This window comes from Rhinatrema bivittatum, chromosome 5 (genome assembly GCF_901001135.1).
Source record: "Rhinatrema bivittatum chromosome 5, aRhiBiv1.1, whole genome shotgun sequence".
NCBI classification, from domain to species: Eukaryota; Metazoa; Chordata; class Amphibia; order Gymnophiona; family Rhinatrematidae; genus Rhinatrema; species Rhinatrema bivittatum.
Window position 1 is genome coordinate 302280445 of NC_042619.1, and position 12216 is coordinate 302292660.

Here is a 12216-nt window from a genome sequence, read left to right on the forward strand (position 1 = left end):
GGAACCAAATACACACAATGAAGTGGGGCCGACCCACTCCTCAATCCCAGCCACTGGGGGTAAGTTGACTCTTTTTTATGAGGAGTGATTCAAGATCACGTCAGACCAGTGGGTTCTAAGCATGATAGAACAAGGATACACTTTAGAATTTGCTCAGCTGCTAAGAAACCTATTCATGGTATCTCCCTGTGCTTCGTCAGCGAAGAAACTTATCGTTCAACAGACCATCCAAAGGCTAAGAATGCTGGGGGCCATTGTTCCTGTCCCCAAGGAGGATAAGGGGATGGGTAAGTATTCCATTTATTTTGTGGTGCTGAAGAAGCAAGGGACATTTCATCCAATTCTAGACTTGTAGAAGGTGAACGTGGCTCTCAAAGTTCGCTGTTTCAGGATGGAGACTCTCAGGTCTGTCATAGCAGCAGTGTGAAGCAAGGAGTTCTTGGCTTCCCTAGATCTAACGGAGAAGTATTTGCACATTGGAATCTGCCAGGATCATCAGATACCTCAGATTCATGATCCTTAGGAAGCATTTTCAGTTTTGCGCTCTTCCGTTCAGTCTAGCCACTGCTCCGAGGACTTTCACCAAGGTAACAGTGTTGTAGCGGCAGCCCTCAGAAAGGAGGGAGTACTGGTTCATCTATATCTGGATGATTGGCTCATCCGAGTGAAGTTGGAGGACCTTTGCAGACACGCAGTGGAAGTGGTCTTGCACCTTGGGGTGATCCTTGGGGTGGATCATGAACCTGGCCAAGAGCCACCTTTCTCCTTCACAAGTTCTGGAGTTCTTGGGCATACACTTCGATACCAGTGTGGGCAAGGTCTTCCTCATGGAGGAGCGGATTCTCATGCTACAAGCGCAAGTTAGGAACCTGTTGGAGACCCAACTAACCAGGGATTACTTGCAGGTCCTTGGCTCCATGGCCTCAACCTTGGAGCTGGTCCCGTGGACGTTTGCTCATATGAGACCACTATAGAAAGCCTTACTATCCCAGTGGGATCCAATTTCAGAGCAGTTTCACCTTCTGCTACCACTTACAGAGTTCACCAGGTCCAGTCTTTTGTGGTGGCTTGGCCAGGACAATTTGTTCCGCAAGGTGGACCTTGAAGTGCTGCAATAGATGGTAGTGACTACCGACACCAGTCTCACTGGTTGGGGGGCTATGTGTCAGTCCCAGTCAGTGCAGGGCAAATAGTCGGCGGAGGAAGCAATCTGGTCCATCAATCATCTAGAGATGAGGGTGGTGCGACTAGCAATGTAGTTTCTTTCCCTGCTGCAGAACCGTACAGTCAGAGTTCTGTCAGACAATGTGACGATGGTGGCCTACATCAACCGCCAGGGAGGTGCCAAGTCGAATGATTGCTCTGGAAGCAGAGATGCTAATGTCCTGGGCAGAACAATATTTGGCTTTGATAGCACCATCGCAACAGTGGGGTCCAACAATGTGCAGGCAAATTTCCTCAGCTGACTGTTGCTTTGGAGGTGGACCCTTGGGCCGAGGTGGGGTTGACGCAACCCGTAGGTAGGGACCTATGGGTCCCCACCGTTGGCAGGTGGAGTGGGCTGAAGTTAGAGGCCGCTGGAGCTTCACCTATACCAGCTCTTGTTCCCCTCGGGTTGAGCCTTTGGGTGCTGTGGCCGACATGACTTAGGCGGGCCTCAAGGTTAGTTAGCAAAGAGAAATGGTTCAGCCCAGAGACAGCAGCCGGTAGGTGGCATAGTCCTACCCTGGACTGGGCTCAGTACAGGAACTCAGGTGCCAAAGGAACAGAAGGTAACTGGAGGCGCTCAAGCAAAGAAAGGCCGGAGCCTTGTAAGTCCACATCCAGGGGATAGGCGAGAGTAGGCGTCACTGACAGGCTAGGATCAGAGCTGGCGACAGGCGGAGGTCGTGGCAAGCGATGTAGAACTCTGGACACAGAGAGGTCTATAGTGTAGTCAATCAAGGCAAAGGTCAGAGCACGGAGAAGGCAGGCATACTCAATCAAGGCAAGGGTCAGGACAAAGAGAAAGCAGGTGTAGTCAAGCGTGGCTGAGGTCCAGGACTGGAGATAGGCTGAAGAGTAGTCAGGCGTAGCAGAGGTCCGGGGCTGGAGATAAAATGAAGAGTAGACAGGCGTAGCATAGGTCCGGGGCTGGAGATAAACTGAAGAGTAGACAGGCGTAGCATAGGTCCGGGGCTGGAGATAGGCAGAAGAGTAATCAGGCGTAGCAGAGTCGAAATCCAAAGAGTCATTCCAACACATAGACGAGGCAGGAACGAGGAAGACAGGAACCAGGAACCACTGGAATCAGGAACACAACGTAGAGAGGATTCTCTATCAGCATGAGTACGAGGAGTACGAGGAGACCTGTTGCAAAGGCAACCCTATGGAGCGAGGCCTGAGCTTATATACACTGAAGAGTCTGATGTCAGCATCCGGGGCTGCGGCCAGGTTCCGGCCGTGGGCCCTTTAAAGGAACTAGTGATGCGCATGCGCGTGCCTAGGGAGGGGCGTGGTGCCGATGGCAGTGTTTCTCCATGGGCCATGCAGAGAGGCCCGACGAGCAAGGACATCTTGACTGGCAGCACTGGGGACCATGGCAGAGCTGGAGGCACCGGAGGCGACCTGAGGTCAGAGCTGGCGGCCCACCACCGCCAGTGAAGAGGAACCAGGAGCTGGAGTCTGTGTGAGAAGGTGAGAGGGCTGCGCCATGAGTCTGTCGCGGCACGCATAACACCGACAGCAATTGGATCCAGAAGAATGGGAGCTATCAGAGGAAGCAATGACCCTCATTTCTCGCAGGTGGGGCATGGTGACCCAAAGGAATACCAAGGCACCACATTTCTTCAGTCACAAAAAAGAGTACAGAGCGGAAGGGGTCAATGCCCTGGAGCTGCCTTGGCCACATGATGTTCTGATCTACGTGTTTTCTCCATGGCCTCTGGTGAGCAATGTTCTATGGAGGATAGAGGTCCATCCAGTAAAGGTGATTCTCATGGCTCCAGAGTGGCCATGAAGGCCTTGGTTTGTGGATCTGGTCAATCTAGCAGTGGATGGTCCTGTGAGACTGGGCCATCTACCAAATCTTCTATGGCAGGGCCCTATATTTTGCTTTTGACTAGTGGCATGGCTTGTGAAAGGAGGAAATTAAGGAAGAAAGGATATCTGGAGGATGTTATTTCTACTCTGCTGCAAGCTCACAAGACCTCTACTTCTTTGGCGTATGTCCAGGTTTGAAGAGTCTTTGAATCTCAGTGTACTGAGCAGGGGGCTGATCCTCGGCAAGCATTGGTGGCGCAGATTCTGGCCTTTTTCCAGAGAGGGCTAACGAAAGGTTTGTCCTTTAGTTCCCTGAGAGTGCAGGTGTCGGCCTTGGGCTGCTTGCGGGGCAATATTCATGGAGCAAGTCTGGCTGCTTATCTGGATGTGGTGTGTTTCCTCCATGGAGTGAAGCATTTGCACCCCTTTCCCCCCCCCCCCCCCCCAATTTGTAAGGAGTGTCCTTCCTGGAGCCTTAATTTGGTCCTCAAGGGTTTGTGCGAAGCACCATTTGAGCCTCTTAGAGAGCTACAATAAAAGATCTGACTCTGAAGGTGGTTTTCTTGGAGACGATTTGTTCAGCCAGAAGGGTGTCTGAACTTCACCCCCTGTCATGTAGGGAACCCTTTTTGCGGATTTCGGATTCTGGAGTCTCTCTGAGGACGGTTCCGTCTTTTCTGCCTAAGGTAGTTTCAGTGTTCCACGTAAGTCAGTCAGTGGAGCTTCAGGCCTAGAGATTGGTACGTCTCTTGCAAAGGAATTAAGATGATTGGATGTCAGAAGGGTTTTGTTGCATTATCTGGAGGACACTAACAGTTTCAGATTGTAGGATCACCTTTTTGTGCTATGGAGCAGTACAAAAAAGGGTCAAAAGGTGTCAAAGGCACCGATAATGTGTTGGTTGAAGGAGACTATTGGTTTCCGCATATATCACTGCGCCCCATCCCAGAGGGGTTAAGGGCTCATTCTACCCGTTCGCAAGCAGCCTCCTGGGTGGAGTGTCAATTGGTTTCGCCCCAAGAGATTTGCAGGGCAGCTACTTGGAAGTCTTTGCATACCTTTTCCAGAACTACCGATTGGACATCCAAACCCCGGACGTCGGCAATTTTGGTGAGAGTGTTCTTTGAGCGGGACTCTCATAGTCCCAGTTAGGATTTGTGTACCCTTGGCCGAGGTGGGGTTGACGCTACCTGAGGGGTTGGGCTCCGCAGGTCCCACCGTTGGGAGGCAAGGCTGGCCGGGAACAAGGGCAACAGGGACTTCACCAGTACCGGCCCTCATTCCCCGCAGGTTGAGGCCTTGGTTGCCGGGGCCAGCTGGTCTTAGGAGCACCTCTGTGAGGCTGGTCCCGGCGAGAGTAGGCGGCTGGGAGCAGAGAGTGTCAATGAGGTTAGGTACAGTCCAAGACCAAGGTACTTTCAGAGGGAGAGGGAGAGAAAGTCTCAAGGGATGAAAGACCACTGCAGCTCCCAACGACTGTAGAGCAGAACCACATGGGAGTGGCCCCGAGGTGAGGAGGTGCAGAGGCAGAGACTTGTATTGTGATATGCTGAAGTAGGGCTAGAGCGGGGACTCCGCTGTAGCAGGTGCGAGTAGAGTAGCAGCGCAGTAACAGGACCTTCTGTTTAGAAGCGCTGGGGGGGTGCCCCGAGGAGCAGGGACACAGAGACACGGTCCAGTAGTGTCGCAGCGCTGAGTCAGGTTTTGACGAGTGAAAGCACTGAAGCAGGATCTCCAATGTAGAAGTGCTGAGGCTGGTCCCGAGGAGTGGAGGGCGGTGCGGCAGAGTCCCAAGTGTAAAGGCACTAAGCCAGGCTCTGAGGAGCGGGAAGTGCCGAGATAGGGTCCCAGGTGAGGTAGCGCTGAGCCAGGCCTCAAGGAGTAGGAAGCGCCAAGACAGGGTCCCAGGTGAAGCGCAGGGATCCGTAGAGCTGGAACCACAGGTCCTGAATACTGGAGCAGGCACCAGATAGGAACCATGGAACTCGTTGCTAAGTCGATTAGCTGTGGCTGGAGGTTGTCCTTAAATATCCCAGGCCTGTGATGTCATCAGCCGGGGATGAGCCTGACATTCCTGCCATTGGCCCTTTAAAGGGAGGACAGATGGCGCACGCGCGCCTAGGGAGGCCCAGGGTCGGAACACTGGTCGGCGGCATCCCAGCCGCCACGAAGAGCACAGGGAGCCGGGAGGAACGCAGCGGCAGCGACTGGCTACAGATAGTAGTGAGCCAAGCATGCCATGACATGAGTTGAACCCACTGTTGGCGTCCGCGACCGGCGGTCATAACAGTCCCTCCCCGGTTAGGAAAGCTTTGGTACATCCCAGGAGTCTGGACTAATCTGGGTATGAGCAGGAATGGAAAACAGGTTTTTACCTACTAATTTTCATTCCTGTAGTACCACAGATCAGTCCAGAGTCCCATCCTGTGGTGAAGAGGAGTTTAAGAGAGCTCGCTCATTCTGTCTACTTTAATAATTCTGATTAATCCTGAAGAATGGCACAGGTTTCCCTTTGGTCCTTTTACAAAGCGTTATAAATTTAGTAGTGATTTTCCTTGTCCTTTGCTCCTTCTGGGGGATATAGTAGAGTTAATTGGTTGAACGTTGCGTTAAAGATTTTATGCTTGGGTACTGATTAATACTGAGGAGATGCAGGTGGCACACTGGGTTAAGAGATGGTACCTGCAAAACTTTCTCTGTCTACATCTGCTGGAAGGGAGGCAAAACCCAGGAGTCTGGACTGACCTGTAGTACTACAGGAATGACAATTAGCAGGTAAGAACCAATTTTCCTACCCCAGATCTCTGATCTACACCATCCCTTAGTCTTCCCCATCTTCCATCCCCAGTCCTCTCACCTTCTCCTCACCCCATGCCTGGTTCTCTTCCCTTTATCTCTTCATCCCTGGTCCTCTTAGACTCTCTTTCTCCTCTCCCCATTCCTGAGATATTCTTCTTCTATTGTTACTATTCCCTTTCTGCACTTACTAAGGGGAAAATAAATTATATAAACAGACGAGGTTTATAATATAAAATCAAAGATGGAAATGTTTTTTAATGCTCCTCAGAATGTTCATACTTTTGCCAGGGAATCTACCCCGGAGCTGGCGCAGGAAACTGGAGCTGTGCCTTAGATCTGCCCCCTATCATCCAACTTTGTCTGTGGGGTGGGTGAGTGGGGCAAGGGGAGAGAGCGAGGAGGGGTGCAAGGTAACACCATCGGTGCCCAGAGGCAGCAAAATTCTAAATCCATCACTGCACAAGTGAGTCAAACGGCTGCCTGCACCACAACCAGATTATATCAGAACTAAATCCTAAACTAAGTTCTTACTTAACGGTGCATATTTTTAGTTTGATTACACAGTTATCCTGCTATTGTCTTCCACAATTTGCATGATTTTCAGCGAAAACAAGGGGAATGGGATGGTCTGGACCCACAATTTCCTCCTTCTTGGGGCCTCTATCAATGTTTCCCAGCCCTCTCCTGCAGGCACATCTATCCAGTCGGGTTTTCAGGCCTGCCACCATGAATATGCATGAGAAAGATTTGCCTACTCTGGCTCTCCAGTGTATGCAAATTTATCTCATGCATATTCATTAAGGATGTGCTGAAAACCCGACTGGTTAGGTGTGCCTCCAGGAGAGGGCTGGGAAAGACTGTTCTAGCTCAGCTGGAGCCAAGGCTGACATCTGGCACCATGAGCCTTCTTTCGCAACTCCCTGGGGATTTTTTCCCCCTCTTTGGTAGGCCCATCCCTCACGGAGCATGGACCTTGACCAGGGATCAGGCACCAGATCCCTGCATATGACCAGGAAGTGTTGCTGTTCAGAGATGGCTGGGACTCCCTCCTCACAAAGGGCTGTAAACACTGCTTCTGCAGCACCCCTTCTTCCAGCCAGCCCTGGGAGCAGAGTCCTGGCCTGGGAATCAGACCCAGGACTCTTTGCATGGCAGCAGGTTGCACTGTTTGTGAGCCACCAGGCTAAATCAGGTGGTGATGTGGTTTTTTTTAAGAAAACATTTTATAAAGGGGAGAGCTCAAGAGTATAAATGGCAGAAGTGGGCCTGCCTTGAGAGGTGCACACACTTTGAAAGCGATTCTTGGATAAAGCGCTTTTGCCTCCTTCGCACTCTTCCGTGGGTACTCACAATCATCATAATCCCCCTTCTCGATTTCCTCCTTGTAATCTTTTCCCAAGGTTTTTGTGGGCGGTTCAATTGGTTCCCCTGGAAAATGGGCAAAGAGGAGGAGAAAGTAAAAGAGCACCAGCATTAGAATGAGCAGGGCTAAAAAACATGGCTGCCTATAGTGCTATGTTTTTACAAAGGGATTCTCAACATGCATTATGATGAAATCCTGCAGATCCCGAGCTGGGTAATGCAGTCCCCTCTTGGAGGGATGAGCCATGCAGCACGCTGCTGATGGCCAGAGCCACGTGACAGCTTCCAAAAGGGAGCAAGGAGTCAGGGGTGCACGCCCTCTTCAGTTTCCTGGATGAAATGCCTAAGAACTCATCTCCTCTCCATCCATCCCGCCCCCACTCACACACATATCCCCAGTTCCTGGTCTTCTCCTGTTGGTCTCTTCCAGTCACTTTGCTTTGTAAGAGACAGAAAATTCTTTACATACTTGTCCTGTGTTCCTCCTCTTCCTCTTCCTTCCGCTCCACCTCTGGTCTCCTCTCCCTGCTTGGAAGCTTATGCTTGGGGGGTTTTCTCTCACGTCTAGAGTAGCCGTCTGCAAACAAATAAAACATGAAAATAATGCTGCAATAATTTCTAGGGAGGAAGCAAGAACGATTCTCCTTGAGAAGGAAACGTACTAATTATTAATATAAATAAAATGTGTTTTATTAATTATTTTTTGGCATAGTTTGTTAAATGGCTCCATTTTTTCATGAAAGGTTGAGCCAGTCTTGGTTTTCATCCATTGCATATTCTTGCTGTTCTGATTTTTGCCTGAATCATTCCAGGCTTGCAGTGGGATAAAAGAAGTTAAGCTTCGACATAAAACTCCACAGAAGCTCAAAGATGGTATCACTCCACAGAAGCTCAGAGATGGTATCACTCCGATACCATGAACCCCCATGAAAGAGCACCAATAATGACAGAAATGTCTCTCTCTTTGCACTCCTGCCCCCTGCCTCGTGCAAATACCAGTGCACAGCAATACACTTACGAGTCAGTGGTGGCAACAGGAGCCTCAGTACCCTGAAAGGAAATCTGGTGAAGGCTAGTCCATATCTTGAAGGATTCAGCTATGCTTTCCTACAGTGCACATCTACCTATGAAAATAGCCCAGCATGTCAATGGGCAGACATGCCAGAACATGGCTAGTGTGAACTGAACGAGTGGCCTAGTGGTTTGGATAGTGAGCTAAGAACCAGGGAAGCAAAGGTTTAAATCCTGCTTCTCTGACTGATACTCCTTAAGACCTCAAACAACTTACTTCATCTCCCATTGCTGCAGGCACCCACTTAGACTGCAAATTCTTTGGGGCAGGTACCTGAACCCTTATCATCATTGTACAGTGCTGCACATGTCCGGTAGCACTGTAAAAATAGCAGAGTTGCTTACCTGTAACAGGTGTTCTCCCAGGACAGCAGGATGTTAGTCCTCACAGATGGGTGACATCATCAGATGGAGCCCTGTTACAGAACACTTTGTCAAAGTTTCTAGAACTTTGACTGGCACACTGAGCATGCCCAGAATGCCTCTAAACGTGTGGCCATACAGGGTCCCCCTTCAGTCTTGTTTTAAAGCAAAAAGTATGAGCGAAAAATAAAATAATAAACTGTAGGCGAACCCAACTCCGTAGGGTGGCGGGCGGGTTTCGTGAGAACTAACATCCTGCTGTCCTGGGAGAACATCTGTTACAGGTAAGCAACTCTGCTTCCTCCCAGGACAAGCAGGATGGTAGTCCTCACAGATGGGTGAATAGCGAGCTACAGGCTACCTCAGAACATAATGGACCAACCAGCACCCAAAAATGTGCAACATGGATGCTGTTGGTAAGGAAGTGCTGTTGATAAGGAAGGGCAGCCTGAAATTCACAGTGGGCTGTAGGTAGGAAGAGTCGGGTTCCTAAACTGGAAACAAATTGCGCAGTACAGACTGGCCAAAAACGTTGCCCTGCCTGCCAACTTTGTCCAGACAATAATGAGCTGCGAAGGTATAGAGAGAGTTCCAAGTTGCAGCCTTGCAGATGTTGGCAATTGATACTGAACGGAAGTGTGCTACTGACGTTGCCATGGCCCTGACTGAATGTGCTTTCACACGTACCAGTAGCAGAAGGCTTGCCTGCTGGTAGCAGAATGCAATACAGGCCGCCAACCAGGTGGACAGAGTCTGCTTGCCCACCGCAACTCCGAGTCTATTTTTGTCAAAGGAGACAAATAGTTGGGTGGACTGCCTATGGACTGCAGTGAGGTCTAAATAAAAGGCGAGCGCACGTTTACAGTCCAAGGAGTGCAGTGAATGAGGCCTCAGAAAAAAGTTGGGCAGTATTATGGGTTGATTCAAGTGGAAATCAGTTACTACCTTTGGCAAAGATTTAGGGTGAGTGCGGAGCACTACCCGGTCATGGAGCAATCTTGTATAAGGCGGGTATGTTACCAGTGCCTGCAGCTCACTGACTCTGCGAGCGGATGTTATGGCCCCTAGGAAAATAACTTTCCAAGTGAAATGTCGTAATTCGCAGGAATGCAGGGGCTCAAACGGAGGCCGCATGAGCTGTGCTAGCACAACATTGAGGTCCCAGGCTGCAATTGGGGGACATAGTGGAGGCTTCAACTGTAGTAAAGTGCCCTAAAAGGGGTTGCGCCGAAATTGGGGCATCCCCTATTCTGCTATGGTAAGCGGATATGGCACTGAAGTGAACCTGAATGGAGGAAGTCTGGAGGCCAGATTCTGAGAGGTGCCAGAGGTAGTCCAGGAGCCTTGCCATGGCCTTTTGCCGTGCACCATAAGGAGAATCTCTTCCACTTTGATCGGTAAGATTTCCGAGTAGAAGGCTTTCGTGAAGCTAGGAGGACCTGGGAGACATCAGTGGAAAGGTCAAAGGATTGTAAAATCAACCTTTTCAACATCCAGGCCATCAGAGACAGAGACTGGAGGTTCAGATGGCGTAATGTGCCCTGGTTCTGCGTTATGAGAGTTGGTGTCGTGCCCAGGCGAAAAGGCTGCTAGACAGAGAGGTCGCGAAGAATGGAAAACCAGACTTATCGCAGCCAATACGGGGCTATGAGGATCATTGAGCCCCGGTCCTGATGTAACTTCATGAGAGTCTTGCTGATGAGTGGAATAGGAGGGTATGTGTACAGCAGACCCGTGCTCTATGAGTGGGTGAAGGCATCCATCGTTGGTGTCTTGCGGCTGTTTTGCAGAGATCAGAATTGGTTCACTTTGCGGTTTTGAAAGGACGCAAAGAGGTTGATGTCTGGCTGACCTCACTGATGGAAAATTCTGTTTGCTACAGAGGGATCCAGGGACCATTTGTGGGGATGAAAAGTCCTGCTGAGATGGTCTGCCATCACATTCTTCTCGTCCGCCAGGTAGGTGGCTCGCAGTAGTATGGAATGCGACAGAGTCTAGGCTCAGATCTGTGCTGTCTCCTGGAAGAGCAGGTAAGAGCCTGTGCCCCCTTGTTTGTTTAGATACCTGGTTGTCTGTTTGAATCAAGACTACCTTGTCAGATAGGCAATCCTGGAATATGAATAGGGCATACTGAATCACCCGGAGTTCCAGAAAATTGATGTGGTGGTCCGCTTCTGCCTTGGTCTACACTCCCTGTGTTTGAAGTCTGCTGACATGGGCTCCCCAGCCTAGGTTGAAGGCATCCGTGGTCAAAGTTATTTGAGGTTCTGGTGGTTGGAAGGGTAGTCCCTTGCATAAATTGGACTCCCGTGCCAGCAAGCCAGGGATTGTTGAAGCTGGCAGGTTATCTGGACAAACTCTGAGAGGTGTTGAGTGGCTTGGGACCACTGGGATTTCAGGGTCCATTGCATCATTCTCATGGCAAGACGAGTCATTGGGGTGATGTGGACTGTGGATGCCATATGTCCCAGAAGGTTAGGAGCAGACGAGCTAAGGCTGTCTGATGACATTGGATTGCACTGCCCATGTTGGATAGTGTCTTTATGCAGTCCTTGGGGAGGAATGCTCTGGCCATGGTGGTGTTTAGGTCTGCTCCAATGAAAGCTAAATGGCGTGACAGAGTCAGATGGGATTTTGGGTAATTTATCAAAAACCCCAACGACTGGAGCAGCTGTATGGTAAGATGGAGGGAGTGGAGTGCACCTTCTCTGGATGGACTTCTGAGGAGCCAATCGTCCAGATATGGGTAGACATGGATGCTTTCGCGTCTCAATTGTACTGCCGCGACTGCCAGACACTTTGTGAATAATTGGGGTGCTCAGGCAAGGCCTCAGCACCCCAAGTACTCTGTATTGAAAGTGTTTGTGTCCCACTACAAATCGCAGGTATTTGTGATGAGGAGGAAAGATTGCTATATGGGCATAAGCATCCTAAAGATCTAGAGAGCAGAGCCAATCTCCTTGTTGCAGAAGTGGGAACATGGTGCCCAAAGAAACCATTCTGAACCGCTTCTTGCAGAGGAATTTGTTTAAGGCTCGGAGGTCAATGATAGGACGATTACCGCCGGGTTTTTTCGGGATTAGAAAGTATCAAGAGTAGAATTCTCTTCCTCGCTGCATCCAGGGAACCGGTTCTATGGCTCTGGACTGCAGTAGGGTAGAGAGCTCTGCCTCGAGGAGTACTGTGTGATCGCTCAGGCTCCACGCCGGGATGGGCGGGGAGTCTGGGGGCACAGTAAGGAAATTGAGATAGTAACCGTGGGTTATGATAGAGAACACCCATTGGTCGGTGGTGACTGAGTGCCATTTGTTGGCAAAGTGGCACAGGCAGCCTCCCACTGGTAAACTGGTTGGGAGGTACAAGGGAGAGTGACTTCTGCTCTCTAGATAAGACTCAAAATCCCACTGCAGATCCAGTCTGGGGCGCTGGCTGCATTCTAGGGGTTATGTGCTGACAAGGTTGGCCTCTATGAGAAGGCCGGGCTATTCAAGCACAGGATGCAGGAGTTTTGGCTTTCTTTTGAGCTGATTCTACCACTACAGATTGGTGGGGAAATTGGCTTTTCTGAAAACTTGGGGCTTGCTGTACCAGGTATGTGGC

The 12216-nt window shown here is 50.3% G+C and overlaps 1 protein-coding gene across 1 annotated transcript in view; it reads right to left on the minus strand.

The window, feature by feature from the left end:
* AEBP1 (AE binding protein 1) overlaps window positions 1-12216 on the minus strand; it is a 160484-nt gene that overhangs the window by 57658 nt on the left and 90610 nt on the right. Inside the window, exons 7-8 of the mRNA XM_029604204.1 lie at window positions 7652-7759; window positions 7171-7248 (exon numbers count right to left, since the gene is read on the minus strand). Of these exons, the coding sequence (XP_029460064.1) occupies window positions 7171-7248; window positions 7652-7759 (186 nt within the window). The remainder of the gene's footprint in view (window positions 1-7170; window positions 7249-7651; window positions 7760-12216) is intronic.